Source organism: Bubalus kerabau, chromosome 6 (assembly GCF_029407905.1).
Source record: "Bubalus kerabau isolate K-KA32 ecotype Philippines breed swamp buffalo chromosome 6, PCC_UOA_SB_1v2, whole genome shotgun sequence".
In the NCBI taxonomy this organism is placed as follows: domain Eukaryota; kingdom Metazoa; phylum Chordata; class Mammalia; order Artiodactyla; family Bovidae; genus Bubalus; species Bubalus kerabau.
Window position 1 is genome coordinate 67,931,952 of NC_073629.1, and position 18,569 is coordinate 67,950,520.

The 18,569-nt window shown below is 34.1% G+C and overlaps 1 protein-coding gene across 4 annotated transcripts in view; it reads left to right on the forward strand.

Moving 5' to 3' along the window:
• The window catches only part of PIGK (phosphatidylinositol glycan anchor biosynthesis class K), a 144,076-nt gene that overhangs the window by 52,029 nt on the left and 73,478 nt on the right, over positions 1 to 18,569 (forward strand). For all 4 annotated transcript variants that reach the window (XR_008715849.1, XM_055585435.1, XM_055585433.1 and 1 more), the window contains exon 9: positions 787 to 959. Coding sequence is in view for 3 of the 4 variants with exons in the window: in XM_055585435.1 (XP_055441410.1) it covers positions 787 to 959 (173 nt within the window). In the remaining variant the exon portion in view is untranslated. The remainder of the gene's footprint in view (positions 1 to 786; positions 960 to 18,569) is intronic.

An 18,569-nucleotide genomic window follows, 5' to 3' on the forward strand; every position in this document is an offset into this window, starting at 1 on the left:
TTAAGAAAGGTATCTGATTTTTAGAATAGTTTATGTAGCTTCACAGCAGGAGGACAGGGGGATGGATAGCAAGGCTATGCTTTAGCTTCTTGCAGTCTAGAGCAGCTCTGATTTCATCTTCTTTACATACTTGGCTATTATATAGTAAGTATTTTATTGGAATTTAAAATTTGAATGAAGGGTCATGGTTGCAAAATGTTAAAAAAATTGCTCTGGTAAGACCATTTTACTGAGATGGATATAGATGCAGAAAAAAGCAGTTCTCTTGTCATAGTGTTGGCTGTGAGTTCTCATAAATTTCCCTGGTGGCTCAGATGGTAAGGAATCAGCCTGCAATGCAGGAGACCTGGATTCAGTCCTTAGGTTGGGAAGATGAGGGAATGGTTACTCACTCCAGTATTCTTGCCTGGACAATCCCATGGACAGAGGAGCTTGGTGAGCTCCAGTCCATGGGGTCTCAAAGAATTGGACACAACTGAGGGACTAACACTTTTGCTTTCATACTTTGTAGCATATGATTTTAAAAAGGGGAATGTTGTTTTCCTCCCTGGCCAGCTTCCTGTTTTATCAATAACCTATTCTAATGTCTGTAAAGCTTTCCTAAAGTGTCAAGCAGTACAGTAGCAATGAAAGTTTAATCTTTAGAACTACAATCTTTAATTTTCTTTAGGTTGGGAGAGTTTTAAAAATATACTACAGTCTACTATGTTGTGTTAATGAATTTAATGTAAGCTGTATGAATATGTAAGCATGTGCATTTACTATTGCTATACGTATTTTTTTCAGTTTCAGGTATGCCCCAAAAGTCTGTGTGTGTCTACTCCTGGACATCGCACTGATCTTTTTCAGAGGGATCCTAAAAATGTCCTGATAACTGATTTCTTTGGAAGTGTACGAAAAGTGGAAATTACAACAGAGACTATTAGTTTGCAACCAGATTCAGGAGTCGTGGAAAGCAGGTATTCATCTTAAATTATTTTTTGAATAGAGTATTCTAGTCTCATGGTTTGTAAATTTTTATGTGATATAATAATGAGATGAATATTTGTATTTATAAATAAAATTGCACCTTTCTACCCATTCTTCACTTTAGTTGGTTCTTTGCTTTTCAGATTAATGGGCAAAAGCTCTAAATATCAGTGACAAGCTAAGATCTTGATCAGGGTTATGTTGTAGCTCCAAAATGTGATGTTTGTAAGTAGTGTGAATTCAGACTTGCTTTTAAAAAGACTAAAACTTCCCTGACAACTGATTATGTCTGAGCCATACTTTTCTGTCAGTAGAGGTCTATATGCTGGTTCAGAAGACCTTCATAACTGGGCAGGAAATTTCAAACATTAATACCCTCTAACAAATGTGTATTTTGTCACCTATTGCAGTAGAAGGTATTAAATGACGTAACACTGAATAGGGAAGCTGGCAGCTGGGCATTTAGAGTATAATAGGCCCTAGGAATCTGGCAGAGGCAAGGTAGATAAACATAGAAAGGGGAGATGAGTACCAGGAGAATATAGATGCCAAATGTGTACTTCAAACTCTAGCACAGTGCTTCTGTTTTCAGGATTTCTCTGGACTCCAGCAGTCTGATTAGTTCTTTGCCGTGTATTTTGTTTCCCAGAGTCTGGATTTATGAGTCTGGTTCAAGCCTATCTCTGGCTTTTGTCTAGTGTTGTGTTCTATTAAACAGTTTATCTGGGGCTGTTGTAAATTTGAAGTGGCCTTTTATGAACAGGTCCCACTGTTCAGGATTTCTCTGGGGTCCCTTAGTTATTAGTTAGGGAAAGGAATGAGAGAAAGAGAGGTAGGTATACTCCAAGTACTTTCCTCTTGAGGAGTGGATTGTGTGTGAGTAAGTAGTGTGTCCATGCGTGTGTGTGTGTGTGTGTGTGTGTGTGTGTGTGAAAGAGAGTGAGAGACTGAGAGAGACTGGTTAATTTTGGCTATGTGACTTTAGAAGTATAGATAGTGTTCTGTTTTTCTTCTCTGTAAACATTTTTAAAGGCAACATACTTTGTTGGGGGTTAAGTAGTATCTCAGTTAATATTTATTTTTTTGAAATACATAGAAATTGATATTGTTTGCCATTCCGCTTTGTTATTTGGAATTGTTTCATGCTATGTATTGGAAACACATACTCCAGGGAGCTTTCCTGGATTGCCAAATGGCAACATATAAATTACTTTAAATTTTGAAAATTTCAAAGATTTGTAATTGAGGTTGTGAATGTTTTAGAAATAAATTTTAAAAGCTAGTAGTAAATGTATTTCTTATGAAGATTTGAAATTGATTTTATTATTATTTCCTATTATGATATTCAAAGTCTAGATTTTTTCGTTTTCAATTTCCTATGTCTGTTGGCTTTAAAAGTATTTTCTCGAGACCACAGATGATATCCAACAACAGTATTACTTTTATTTATTATTTAAATACTGTTTCAAGTTGCTTTTGTAAAATAGCTAAACTATACCTTAATACTTAGCAATTGAAATTGAGCTACTGTATGTCTTTTACCAGGTTCATTTTGTAATTTTCCTTGAACCTAAGTCCATAATATACGGGATACACCTTTTGTTAACCATCTGAATATTGCATTAATTTCCTTTAGCGATAAGGACTGTCTTTATACTTCCTCTGTACTTATTTTCTATTCTGTTCACTTAACACAATATTAAATATAACAGTTGTACAATAAAAATGATTTCAGTGGAATTCTACTAAGTTTTATTATATATTCTGGAAAGATGAGATTTTATCTCATAAAGTATCTATATAGTTCAAAAGCAAAAGTTGTTGGTGCTGATAATTATCTTCATTTAATTAAGGAGAAAATTATTTTAAGCATTAATGCCAGATATCAGGCACTGTATTTTGTTTTTTTAATTTTTATTTTATATTGGAATATAGTTGATTAACAGGGTTGTTGCTTTCAGATGCTCAGCAATGAGCAGACACTGTTGAATTAGAGCACCCTCTAGTGTTTATGAATAAATTTTATTTAGAACATTGCTCACAGATGGTTTCATAATTACTGATACTTGTTATCTAATTAATTTAGGAGGATTCAATTCTCAACATATTCCAGAAATTTTTTCTTGGGTGATACAAATATTATCTCATTATTATAGGTGCTATTTATATGCAAATATGAGTGGCAGTTGGATGTTTGTTTAGAGAAAAGTATATTTAGAGATCAGCTATCACAAAAAGCTACTTTATTAAGGAAATTTTGAGGTTGAATGCATATGTAATTTTACAGATCTTAGGTTAAAACATCAATACAATTACTGTTATTAAAATTGACAGTTAAGCTTTTAAAAATAATATTTTCTACATATATTAGGAAAATAATGGAACTCATTTTCCAGATTGTCCATATTTCATATTTTGTGTATTAGAGCAAGCTAAACTAAATTCCAATACAATGGAGAACATTAGTACATAAAATTGACTGAAGTAGCTATATGAAATAATTGTTTTTTAATATGTCTTCCAACATACACATATTATATGAATAAGGTGCAGTCATATACTTAAGTGATAATCATAACCTTAGCGACAACACTTGTTTCACCATGTGTCTTACTGTGTTTTTAATTTATTAAAATGAGGCAAAATAAGGAATGGTTACAATAAGCTTGCTTTATATAACTTGATTCTGAACTGTTTTTTCCCAGTGTACATAGGTTGACTTTGATAAATAAGCAGACAAACAGCCTCAAACAGTTGGACTTTCTAGAATATAGTAATAAGTCCATGTCAACATTACTTGGTGTACCAGAGTACCCTAGGGAAAATAGCCTATAGCTTGTGAATGTAAAAATACCCACACTAAAATGTTGAAGTGTAAATTCTGTAGGCATTGTCCAAGAAATAATGAAATCTTGGACAATATCAAGTATAAATACTCAATTTTTACCTTGGTTGGTTAGGTGACATCTTACCCTGTCTGACTTTTGCTTTATGCTCTAAATTTAGGCACGTGATTCTATTAATTTTTTGCTGTTGTAATTTTATTCTGTCATACTATAGAATTTCTTTCTCTCTTGAGGCAGTCTTTAGCAATTAAAAATTTTGAATCTAACAGGAAATTTGAGCTGGATGCTTTTCTTATAGATTTCTTATAGATAGAGGGATGAAAATGACCTTAACAAGGTCAGTCTATGTTTTGGACACCAGAGTAGAACTCTTTCAAGGGCTGGGTAAGGAAGTCTGCAGCTCATATAGTCAGTCAAAGATCAGAAAGTTCCTGCCACAGTTTCTAGATTTTAAGCCTTTTCTATGTGCTTCATGCTTTATATAAGGACTATTGCCTAGCCTTATTGGATTGAAAGTAATAGAATCCAACCTGAGCTAGCATTATTTCCTTAAAGATATCTCTTATATAGGTATTCTGTGTTTATGGGACCCAAGGGTAGCTTCCAGTAAGTGATTGAAATCAAGAAGCAGAAATCAGTCAAAAATGTGAGCATTACTCGCTCCGTCTCTGTGTTGTTCTAGACTTTTCTTTCTCTCCTACTCTGAATGTAGGGCATAGAATGTGTTTACACTGCTCTTCTGGAGCTTTACATCCATTCTGTTCATCATGATACTTTGGCCACCTGATGCGAAGAGCTGACTTTTTGGAAAAAACCCTGATGCTGGGAAAAATTGAGGGTAAGAGAAGAGGGTGTCAGAGGATGAGATGGTTGGATAGCATCACTGACTCAATGGACATGAGTTTGAAGAAACTCAGGGAGATAGTGATGGACAGGGAAGCCTGGTGTGCTGCAGTTCATGGGGTTGCCAAGAGTTGGATACAACTTAGTGACTGAACAAAGATTGATGATAAAGTGCAACTAGAGAATTAACTTGCTCATTCTCCATTTTAAGCTCCACAGGGGGCTTCTTGAGTAGCCCAGCTTGAGTTAGTTGCTCACCTCTGACCCAGCTGGGCAGTAGTGGGGTCATTTAACACAAAATCTAGGCTACTGGAGGGCCATCCCCAGGTGGATAAGATGAACCTTCCAAAATAAACTTGGAAGCTAGGCAGATACCCTCAAATAAAAATTACATTAATCCCATTTAATTCACATAATTATAAGGCAGGTGAAATTTTCCCATTATACAGATGAGTAAAGTGAGACTGAGAAGGGTTAAGAAACCTGCCTAAAGTCACACATCTAACAAATGGTGTAGCCAAAATATGAATCCAGGAATGCTTCCTACCTCTAAAAAATATATATTATTTTATTTGTTTATAATTTACCCTGAGTTTACTTGCCTTGCTTGCTTTTAAAACGATATAAAGTATAAATGATAGCACAGTGAATTGTCAGAAAGCAACTGCTCATGTAACCACCAGAGAAAGAATTAGAACAAAGCTGGTATACCAGAAGATCCCCCAACCCTTACAGCCCTTCTCAATCTCTGCCCTTTCACTCCCCCTCAAAGTTAACCATTTTCCCTTCTCTTAAACGGAGTTTGCTTTCTTGCCGTTCATCTTGGTTACATCACCTAAACAGGTATCTCTAAACCTTAGGTTTTGTTGCTCTTGCATACTATAGTGCTATGTTTTTGGAAGTCATTTTATATTGTCACTGAAGATGGTGAGTGCAGCCATGAAATTAAAAGACGCTTACTCCTTGGAAGGAAAGTTATGACCAACCTAGATAGCATATTCAAAAGCAGAGACATTACTTTGCCAACAAAGGTCCGTCTAGTCAAGGCTATGGTTTTTCCAGTGGTCATGTGTCATGTATGGATGTGAGAGTTGGACTGTGAAGAAAGCTGAGGGCCAAAGAATTGATGCTTTTGAATTGTGGTGTTGGAGAAGACTCTTGAAAGTCCCTTGGACTGCAAGGAGATCCAACCAGTCTGTTCTGAAGGAGATGAGCCCTGGGATTTCTTTGGAAGGAATGATGCTAAAGCTGAAATTCCAGTACTTTGGCCACCTCATGCAAAGAGTTGACTCATTGGAAAAGACCCTGATGCTGGGAGGGATTGGGGGCAGGAGGAAAAGGGGACGACAGAGGATGAGATGGCTGGATGGCATCACTGACTCGATGGACGTGAGTCTGGGTGAACTCCGGGAGTTGGTGATGGACAGGGAGGCCTAGCGTGCTGCGATTCATGGGGGCGCAGAGTTGGATACAACTGAGCAACTGAACTGAACTGATGCACCTGTTTTTTTTTTTTTCCTTCTTCTTCTTTTTTTAGTTTGGTAAAATTACCCTTTTTTAGTGTATATTTCTGAGTTTTGATAAATGCATGCGTGTTGGATAATCACCATGCCAATTTATTATTAAAAATTTTCTAGTCTGGCTTCTTTTACTGCCAGAATGCATGTCAGATTCATTCCTGTTGTCACAGGTATCTTTAGTTTGTTCCTTTTTATTGGTGTATTTCACCAATTGGAGGACATTTGCCCCCCAGTTTTAGGCAATTAAATAAAACCACTATAAACATTGTATACAAACCGAAGTTTTCACTTCACTTGAGTAAATATACCTAGGAGTAGGTTTGCTGGTTCATATGGAAATGCATGTTTAGCTTTATAAGAAACTTCCAAACTATTTTCTGTAGTCACTGTACCATTTTGCACTTCTGCAAATAGTTGTTCCATGTCCTTAATTAGACTTGGTACTGTCTTTTTAATTTTAGCTATTCCCTAGATAGGTAGTGATAATCTCATTATGATTTTAATTTGCAAACCCCTGGTTACTAACGACATTGAGCATCATTTCATGTTGCTTACTGGTCATTCATATATGTTTCATGAAGTGCCTGTTTAAGTCTTTTGCTCATTTTTAAAAAACTGGGTTATTTTCAGCAAAGACCTACTGTATAGCACATGTAACTCTGATCAGTGTTTGTAGCAACCTGGTTGGGAGGGGATTTGGGGAAGAATGGATACATGTATATGTATAGCTGAGTCTCATTGCTGTTCACATGAAACTTTCACAACATTGTTTGCTAATCAGCTATAAGTTCAGTTCAGTTCGGTTGCTCAGTCATGTCTGACTCTTTGCTACACTATGAACTGCAGCACTCCAGGCCTCCCTGTCCATCACCAACTCCTGGAGTTTACTCAAACTTATGTCCATTGAGTTGGTGATGCCATCCAACCATCTCATCTGTTGTCTCCTTCTCCTCCCACCTTCAGTCTTTCTTTCCCAGCATCAGGGTCTTTTCCAATGAGTCAGATCTTTGCATCAGGTGGCCAAAATATTGGAGTTTCAGCTTCAGCAACATTCCTTCCAGTGAATATTCAGGACTGATTTCTTTTAGGATTGACTAGTTGGATCTTCTTGCAGTTCAAGGGACTCTCAAGAGTCTTCTCCAACATCACAGTTCAAAAACATCAATTCTTTGGTGCCCAGCTTTCTTTATAGTCCAACTCTCACATCCATACATGACTACTGGAAAAAACATAGCTTTGACTAGATGAACCTTTGTTGACAAAGTAATGTCTCTGCTTTTTGATACGCTGTCTAGGTTGGTCATAACTTTTCTTGCAAGGAGCAAGCATCTTTTAATTTCATGGCTGCAGTCACCATCTACAATGATTTTGGAGCCCAAAAAATGAAGTCTGTCACTGTTTTCAGTTTCTCCATCTATTTGCCATGAAGTGATGGGACCAGATGCCATGATCTTAGTTTTCTGAATGTTGAGTTTTAAGCCAACTTTTTTACTACCCTCTTTCACTTTCATCAATAGGCTTTTTAGTTCTTCTTCTCTTTCTGCCATAAGGGTGGTGTCATCTGCATATCTGAGATTATTGATATATCTCCTGGCAATCTTGATTCCAGCTTGTGCTTCATCCAGCCCAGCATTTCTGAGATCATTCGGTCATCTCTGAGATTGCATCCAGTTGCTGCATTTCAAGACTCTCTTGTTGACTATGATGGCTACTCCATTTTTTCTAAGGGATTCTTGCACATAGTAGTAGATATAATGGTTGTCTGAGTTAAATTCCCCCATTCCAGTCCATTTTAGTTTGCTGATTCCTAAAATGTTGGTGTTCACTCTTGCCATCTCCTATTTGACCACTTCCAATTTGCCTTGATTCATGGACCTGACATTCCAGGTTCTTATGCAATATTGCTCTTTACAGCATCAGACTTTACTTCCAACAGCAGTCACATCCACAGCTGGGTGTTGTTTTTGCTTTGGTTCCATCTCTTCATTCTTTCTGGAGTTATCTCTCTACTGATCTTCAGTAGCATATTGGGCACCTACCAACCTGGGGAGTTCATCTTTCAGTGTCCTATCTTTTTGCCTTTTCATACTGTTCATGAGGTTCTCAAGGCAAGAATACTGAAGTGGTTTGCCATTGCCTTCTCCAGTGGACCACGTTTTGTCAGAACTCTCCACTGTGACCCGTCTGTCTTGGGTGGCCCTACATGGCATGGCTCATGGGTTCAATGAGTTAGACAAGGCTGTGGTCCATGTGATCAGATTGGTTAGTTTTCTGTGATTGTGGTTTTCAGTCTGTCTGCCCTCTGATGGAGAAGGATAAGAGACTTACTGAAGTTTCTTGATGGGAGAGACTGACTATACCCCAGTACAAAATGAAAAATTAAAAAAAAAACAGTTGTTTTCTTATTGAATTGTAAGATTTCTTTATTCTGGGTACAAGTCTTGTGTCAAATATATGTATTGCAATATTTTTTCTTAGTCTTTGGCTTTCCTTTCATATTCTTAATATCTTTTGAAGAGAAGGAGATTTAATGTTGATAAAGCTCATTTATCACTTTACTTTAAGCTTAATGCCTTTCATACTAGTCACTCCTCTGTGCAAGGATTCTTAAGCTAAATCAAAGTCATAAAGACTTTCCTTTATTTTCTGCTATAAGTTTTATAGTTTTAGCTTTCTTTTTTTTTGAATTTTTTTTAAAAATTTTATTTTATTTTTAAACTTTACAAAATTGTATTACTTTTTGGATTATGGTTTATTTTGAATTAATTTTTGAGTATAGTGTTAGTAGGAGTTAAGGTTCAGTTTTAAAAATATGACTAACTAGTTACTGCCACACCATATGTTGAAAAACTTGAATTCGTTATTGCATTATGTTGATGCCTTTGTCAAAATCACATGACTGTATATGTGTGGGTCTATTTCTGGACTGTAGTCTGTTTCATTGAACTGTGTCTCTGTTTATACAAGTATTGTACTGTCTTAATTATTTTAGAATTATAATAAGTCTTGGAAATCACCAGCTGGAGGACATTTGTTTTTCTAAGTCCTACAAATCAGTTTTTCTTTCTCAAGGTTCTCTTGACTATTCTAGATTCTGTTTTTCTAAGTCCTACAAGTCAGTTTTTCTTTCTCAAGTTTCTCTTGACTATTCTAGATCCTCTTGACTATTCTCAAGACTATTCTTGACTATTCTAGATCCTTGTTTCCATACAAATTTTAGAATCAAATTGTCTGTTTCTAAAAAAAACCTATTAGAATTTTGATTGAAATTGGATTGACTTCATATATTAATTTGAGAAGTATAGATAGCTTAACAATATTGAGTGCTCTGATCTATGAACATATATCTGCATTTATCTAGATCTCCTGTATTTTCTCTCTGCATTGTTTTATAGTTTTCAGTGGAGAAGTTTTCCATACTTTTTGTTAAATTTATCTCTAAGTATTTTTGGTTTTGATGCTATTTTAAGTGATATTTTAAAAATTTATTTTTCACTTGTTGCTCAAATATAGAAGTACAATTAATTTTTATATTGACTATATTCTTGGACTTTATTGATTCTGGTATTGATCAACACAATCCCAATCAAAATCCCAGCAGGCTTTTTTCTGTAGAGATTGACAGATTCTAAAATTTATATGGAAATAAAATATCATTAATCATATGAGTTCTAGTCTCTGTTTGTAATGTTTACTAGGAAATTAGATAAAATTTAAATGTACACATTCAGTAGAAACATGAAATTTGGCCAAAATAGTTTATGAGGAATATGAAGCTTTTGATGAAACAATTCACTGAAAATTGCTCATAGTGAATTGATATGATTATGAAACTTTATGAACCAAAGATTCATCAAAATGGTTCAAATAACAGTTGACAGGATTTCTCCCCTACTATTCTACATACTACTCTGTTTTTCAAAGTGATTAACTTCCTCATTGTTATAATTTTATATTAACAAGCATCTTATTTGGCCATTTATTTTATATTGTTATTTATAACTGTTAGTTGCAGTTATTCAGAAGCTCATTAAAGTAGAATATCAGACCATAAAATGCATGTGGTTGATTTATAAAGATACCAAAATTGATGGTTAAATTATTTATTTTGTCATTTTACATACACATAAAGTTTTTTTAATTGAAGTATAGTTGGATACAATATTGTGTTAGTTTTAAGTGTATAGCAAACTGATTTATTTATGCATGTCAACACATATATATACTCTTATTCAGATTCTTTTCCATTATAGGTTATTATAAGATATTGAATATAGTTCCCTATGCTATACAGTGTGACTTTGTTGTTTATTTTATTTGTATTAATAGTAGAGTGTATCTGCTAATCTCAAATTCCTAAATTGCCGCCCTCCTTCCTCCCCTCCCTCCCCCATCTCTTCCCCTGTGGTAACCATAAGTTTGTTTTCTATGTTGGTGAGTATGTTTCTGTTTTGTAGTGCATTTGTATCTTTTAGATTCCACATATAAGTGATTATATATGTCTGTCTGATTTACTTCATTAGTATGATAATCTCTAGGTCTATTTATGTCACTGCAAATGGCATTATTTCATTCTTTTTTATGACAATAATATTCCATTATATTTATATACCACATCTTCTTTATCCATTTATCTCTTGGTGGTTATTTAGGTTGTTTCCACATCTTGGCTATTGTAAATAGTGCCATCATAAACATTGGGATGCATGTATCATTTTGAATTAGAATTTTCATCAGTTTTGGATATATATACCCAGGAGTGGGATTGCTGGATCATATGATAACTTTATCTTTAGTTTTTTAAGGAATCTTCATACTGTTCTCCCTGGAGAAGGCACTGGCACCCCACTCCAGTGTTCTTGCCTGGAAAATCCCATGGACGGAGGAGCCTGGTAGGCTGCAGTCCATGGGGTTGCACAGAATCAGACACGACTGAGTGACTTCACTTTCACTTTTCACTTTCATGCATTGGAGAAGGAAATGGCAACCCACTCCAGAGTTCTTGCCTGGAGAATCCCAAGGATGGGGGAGCCTGGTGGGCTGCTGTCTATGGGGTCGCACAGAGTCAGACATGACTGAAGCAACTTAGCAGCAGCAGCAGCAGCATGTTCTCCACAGTGCTAGGGTTCCCATTTCTCCACACCCTTTTCAGGATTTATTATTTGTAGACTTTCTATGGTGGCCATTCTGACCAGTGTGAGGTGATACCTCATTGTAATTTTGATTTGCATTTCTCTAATAGTTAGCGACATTGAGCATCTATTCATGTGTTTGTTGGCCACCTGTGTATCTTCTTTGAAGGAATGTCTGTTTAGGTCTTTTGCACATTTTTTTGATTGGGCTGTTGTTTTTTTGATATTGAGCTGTCTGAACTGTTTGTATACCATGGGAATTAATTCCTTATCGGTTGCATCATTTGCAAATATTTTCTCCTATTCCATAAGTTGTTCTTTATTTTGTTTATGGTTTCTTTTGCTGTGCAAAAGCTTTTAGACATAAAGTTCTTACTGTTGTAGTTTAAAAATAATGTGTTGATTATTTTATGGGAAGTTTTTTTTTTTGCAGAATTTATTTTACTATGTGAAGTTCATTGAATTGGTTTATGACTTTTAAGAAATCAGTGTATAGAAATAGTATAGTAGAATGTAGTATATCCTTTTGTGTAAGTAAAACCTCTCTGAATATAAATTAGTAAATATTATGTTGACTAAGGATAGTAATTTCTAGCTGGTGTTTTTTAGTATTTTAAACTGTGTCAGAGCAAAATTAAATTTAAACACTGAACATAAATTTTTTTTTTAATTTTGAAAGATTTCAAAATGACATGGTATAATTATTTGTAAAAATAGGACATTAGAGCTTAATCCATTGGCTAAATGTTTAAAGAATAATGTTTTCAATTATATGGAAATTGAAAAATGTTTTCAATTATATGGAAAATTTGACTGTGGGACCTTTATGGTTTCTTTGAATTCTTTAATTCTATGTTCTGTGGCTCTTCTAATTTCCTCACTAATTGTAATATTGTTGCTTTACCCCACTAAATTAAGATTTAATGTCCTAAATGAGTTCATTCAACTTATTAATATCTATTATCTGATGTTACAGAGGCTATTAGAACACATTGATCAACAGCAGGGTCATTGGAATCAATCTGCTTCTAAATTCAGAGTCTGCCATTTAATAGCTATGTACCTCAAGCAGACCACTTGATTTCTTCGATTCTCTCTGTAAAATGGGAATATCATTCCACTTTATAAAGGTTATTAAGATAATTGATTTTTATTTTGCTTGTAAAGCTCTTCAGTGCTCAAATAGTAGAGTGCTCAATAAGTGTTAACATTGAGAGAATATATTACATGTACTGTAAAATTATTGCTAAAATTCTATTTTTAGTATAATTTTTCCATTTATAAAAATAATTTATTCTGCTTTTTATTAATCTAATATTGGAAAGGAGATATTTCATATCTGGAGGTTTGTCCCTTTATAGTCAGAAGTACTATTAAAAATTGGGAAATTGTGTTTTACCAGAAGGTGGCAGTAGAATTACATATTTGTGTATAAGGAACACTTTTTTTTTTTTAATGCTAAAGAGTGAGGTAGGCTATACTTTAAAATAAATCATAGTATTTTTTTCTTTCTACCATTAGCAGGAGAAAGAGAGTTTTGATACTGAATTGTCAGTTTAAAAAAGTATGGTAAAAGTACCCTGTATATGTAAGTTGTCTTACTTTAATAAACCTCGTAATGTGGAATTTTGGCTATAAAGTAGGTAAATCTATAGAATCTCTTTGAATTGCTACTCCTCTGGCATATTTTTAGGAATTAATTTATATTTAAAGTAATTAAGAAAGTAAAGGATCAGATAAAATTTTAAAATGTGTGAGGATTATTTATGATAAATTAATAATAAGGATAAAATAGTTTTTATAATTTATCAGTGGGGAAAACTGGATTCAATTTTTAAAAAATTAATTCATATGCTACACGTTAGGATTTTAGTTGTTAGGTAAAGCAAAAGGCAGAAGACAGTTATATTATCAACATAAATCAGTAATCCCATTTAAAAAATTGCCACTTTTGTTGAAATCACAATATGTCATTACATGGTTTCTAAGTATTTTACAGGTGAAGTATTGCCTGATTATTCCTTCTGGTGCTAGATCGAAGCTTTAAGACAGTCTCATGTAGGTAGAAAGAGTCTGGAGATGAATGGACTTGTATTCAAGTTTTGGTTTGGTTCTTGGCTTTATGTCTTAAGGCACATGACTTAATCTGTCCAAAACTCAGATACTTAATCTGTAGAAGGGTGATCTATCCTCTATCTTCAGAGTTATTATGAGGATTAGGGATAAGGTATATAAAATGAGCATACTCTGTCAGTGTATTTCTAAGGACCTTCCACATAAAACTCATCACAACCATACTGATGTCTCTCTTCCAGTGCAAAAGATAGAGTGGAAGTATTACCATCTTTATTTGATTTACTACAGCTCTATATAACTTGATTTTCATTTTTACCAGCATGCCACTTATCGCCCATTCTGGCAGGAATTATTCTTAGGTTGGCCTTCCCATACTTACTCATGTAATTGATTTTTTAAAAACACTATTTTAGACTTTATGCTTATTTCATTGTGTTTTTAGCATATCAATAATTATAAGTACTAGTTCATTATTGTAGTCTATCAGTCTTTCAGAATACTTATTCTGACTTCATAATATTAAGTGTATCTGTAGGTTTTATTGTGGGGGGATAAATGAAGGGAGAGGACCATAAGGTCTTTATTAGCAATATCCCCATGATTGATATCAATTTTGGGGCACAGTTATTGCTTATTAGAATACTATGATTTTTCTCAGGAATAATGGATGATTTGACATTCATGACAAACTTTTTTTGTAAAATAAAGCCAAACTGTACCATAAAACTGTAAGTAAAGTGTCATTTATATGATTTTTTATTAAATTATATACCTTAATAAATATTATTTAAAGTATGTCTTTTATAAATGTTGTAGATAATTTCCTACAAGATGGCAGGTAATTAAGAGTACTTATTTCAAAATTGATTTTCTCATAAAAATAAAGAAAAAGCAGGAGATTTAAAAATTTATTTGGTTTTTTGTTTTGTCCTGGTGATATAAATTACCAGGTACTTTATATTTGATATTTATGTGAGAAATATTTACACGAGAAAGGGAACATATTAATATTTATTTCTTCATGAACACTGATCGACAGTTTTCATTTGAGCTACAGATGACATTAATCTATGCCACAGTGACTAACTTTATTATTCTTTATCTTTGTCTACATGAATTTCAAATATTCAAAGTTCTTGTCATATTCAGTAATGTTTTAGACTTTTCACTGTCTTTTGTTTGATGAAATTGTCACATATTATTTTGAAAGTACTTTCACTAAGAGAGACATGCAGTAGATATTATTATGGAATGTCTTTTTTCAATGAGATTGATCAACTTCATTTTAACTTCCAATAGTAAGAGCCTTTTTTTATATATAATTTTTAAAATGTTAATTTTGTTACACCAAAAATATATGTATTAAAAGTATGTAGCTTGAGAGATGGAGTAGGAGGATTGCATGCTTTAGGAGAGTATTTTGTACTTTCACTTTAAGGTACTGAGACAGGTAATAATGAATTACATGATTAGACATAAATTATGAGTTTAGGCAATCTCTGGCTTAAAGATGCCACACCCCGTTTCTGTTGTTTGCAGTATGAGTTGCAACTGCTCAAATTGCTTTGCATAAACATGATGTATACATTTAAAATCTTGTGTTCAGTGTTAGGGAAAGCTCTAATTTATGTTTTTAAAAATAACTGATGTTCATAGTAATTTCACTTTAGTGTGCTAAAACTCTGTAATACATATCTTCTAAATCAATGAAGATGATTAAAATGCATCTTGTATGCTTTTAATGTTAAAGGTAATTTTCTTTCCCTAAATCTTTGGAAATTAGGAACAATAAACCTTGAGTATCCAGATATTAGGTAACTCTAATAATAAAGAATACATGAAAGTTGCTAGTGAGGGGCTCTGAACATGAGAAATTCCATTTGAATGAAACATTTCTCAATAAAAGAATACCCTGTAATAGTCAGAAATAGATATAACACTGCATTTTTCTAGAACAAGAAATTAATATAAATGAGTTAGAGAGGCTTGAAGGTTTGAAATTTGAACAATCATTTGACTTCACTTTTGGAATTGTTGCTGACTCAATTTTTCTGAAATAGTCTTCTATTATAAAAAACCTAGATGTTATACAGGTATAGGGGGAAAAAAAAAACCCTTTTTAATAGGTATAAAAGAAAAGCACTTTTAAAAGCATAGCTGAGCTACCAAGAAAATAGTGTGGAGACAGACACCATTGTTTGATGACTTGCATTTCTGATTTTTTCCAGATTGAGCTAGAACTGGTGGCACTTCCTTATTAAGGGAAAGAAGCTGCACAGGTTCAGTTGCCCATAATGATTTTAAATAGTCACAGCTGATATTCCAAACATGCATCTTCCCTAAAGTGAAAGTGAAAGTCACTCAGTCATATCCAACTCTTTGCGACCCCATGGACTGTACAGTCCATGGAATTCTCCAGGTCAGAATACTGGAGTGGGTAGCCTGTCCCTTCTCCAGGGGATCTTCCTGACCCAGCAATTGAACTGGGGTCTCCTGCATTGCAGGCGGATTCTTTACCAAGTGAGCTATCAGGGAAAGCCTGTATATCTTTCCTAAGCAGCTGGCAATAAGCTAAGATTCTTTGTCTCCTTTGCAAGGCCTGCTTAACTTTACTATAAAACAAGTATCAGTGGGTGGGGTAGCTCTCCTGGAGCCAATCCATGATGTGTCCAGCTGCACCTTAATCCAACATGTCTTTACAGACAATGACGTTCTTTATCCTACTGAAGGCTATTTTTTTAATCTGTGAGGCAAAAAATATCTATTGCTGAACAGTCGCTCAGTAGAAAGCTCCACTTTCTTCAATGATAAGGAAATCTCTTGGAGAAAAATTTGGATTTAAGGACCTAAAATCCAAGTGGTATACAAACATAGAAGGCAAGGTTCCCTATAATTACTGCTATAGAAATCTGGAATTCTTAATTACCATGGCTTTGTATGAGATTCAATGGCTGCACGTCCATTTATGGATGAATGGGTTTAAAAAAGTTAACTATCAGCTTAAAATTGACTACCCAGTTAAACTATCTTTACAGAATGAACAAAAATAAGGGCATTTTCACATATAGAAAAGCTGAGAGTATTTTGAATCAATACTTTCTTACTTAAATGACATCCAAAAGGGTCACTTCTTGAAGAAGGCAAAGGAGCCAGAAGAGAGAGATCTGATACAAAGTAATGAAATGGAAGTATATGCTAAGTGGCTTCAGTCATGTCCGACTCTTGCGGTAAAAACGGATTATGTTTTATAATTGTGATAGTAGTGATGATGATAATTATTTGGGGAAGTAAGATTAATCAAAGTACTGATGTCTTTAATAGCAGTATGTAGAAAGAACAGGAAGTTGTTGGTTTGGTAAGTATGCATTTTACATATTAAAAAGTACTTCTGACTGTTTAGAAACAGGAAATAAGATAAAAAAAAAAAAAAAACCAGGATGGGGAAGAAGTGGAATTAAAAAAAAATCAGTGAGGAGGCAGCAAAGCAGTGAAGGTGAAACAGAAAAAAAAGGAAGAGTTGAAACTACAAAGTAGGGAAACAATTATAATTAGAAGTTGCTTATAACACTAAATTTAAGTGAGTTAATCCTAGTTTAAGACAGATCATCATATTAGGATAAAAAGAAATCTAACTATAGACAGAAAACATAATGACATTACATACTGAAAATAAAAGCATTACCAAACTACTGGTACTCAAAAGAAAGCTTGTACAGTTATATTGATATTAGATAAAATAGACTTCAGGAAAGGGCACCATAAACATACATAATGAGGGCAACTGATGGTAAAAGATTTACTCATTAAAAGGTAAAAGCATGTTAAGCTTTTAGTTACCTAATAGCATAGCCACAATATATATTTTTAAAATTTATGTAACTTACAAAAGAGTTTGATAAATTCACCACTTTAGTAGATTTCAATATCACATTATCAGAAATTGATGAAAGATTCCCCCAAAGATATGAGCAACATGATTCACTGACAGATTCAACAGTTATAGAATAAACATTCTTCTCAAGGCCATATTAATATCTTAAGAAAACTGACCCATAGTTGGCCAAAAAGTACACCTTAACAACTATAAAGTGTTTGTAATGTGGAGCATGTTTTTCTGATCACAATATAGTTGTTAAAATCAATAGCAAAAAAAGATTATATATTTTATTGTTTAGTATGTATACGTGTAGAAATTTAAAAGCACATTTTTGAGTTATTCTTAGAATAAATAAAAATGATGGAAAATTTAAAAATATTTAGAAGTAAATGATAATGAACATTTTAATTATCAGAAGTAGTTGGATATAGATTCTAATTCTGGAATGAGGAAAAAATTTGCACTAGGCTTATGATTCCACCAAAAACAGCTAGAAAGGCCAGACAAAAATAATACTTTTAAAGGCTACAGAAGCAATGTGGACAGAGAAGGTAAAAATACAGATCTGGGAAAACTTCTCGGAGATGAGCTGAAAGTCTGTGAACACTTTTCCACTGAGTTAATTTGCTGATTCTGGGAGTAGACCAAAGGTTGAGAATCTGGGTTTGCTCCAGGCAGTGGGTCATTCATTGCTTGTGGACAGAGAAACCAGCTAAAATTTTGGTGATTGTGTGAGGTTAGGGTGACCCAGTTGTTACTCGATCAGAAATTAGTTTCCCTTTTAAGATATTTGCCTCAATCACATGACCAGTTTCCCTTTCAAAATATTTGCCAAATTTTGCAGCTAAAGGAAGGCTAACTGCTGAGCAGAAAACTTCTGAAAACAAAAGAACTGAATTTCTTAGTCTTACAGTTCTGAAGCAATAAAGATCTTCAGGGTGTGATTCCCTGAAGAATACCCCAGGAGAGAGATGACAGTTCTGGAGATGGTGGTGAACTGACCCAGTTCCCAGCTACTTTCCCTCTGGATGCACTTGCTGATTCTAGATGCAACAGGAGCAAAGGTTAGCAAATTATGGCCTATGAGCCAGGTTTGGTCTGCTGCCTGTCTAGTAAAGTTTTTTTTGAAAACAGCCACATTCATTTCTTTATTCATTTACATATTGTCTATGGATGCTTTTGTACTTTATGGCCAGTCCAAAATATGGACTTTATGGCCAGAAAGTCTTTGGCCCTTTGCAGGAAAAAAGTTGTGTACCTCCATGTTAGAAGAATCTGGGCTTCGTCTCAGAGTATCAGTAATGGG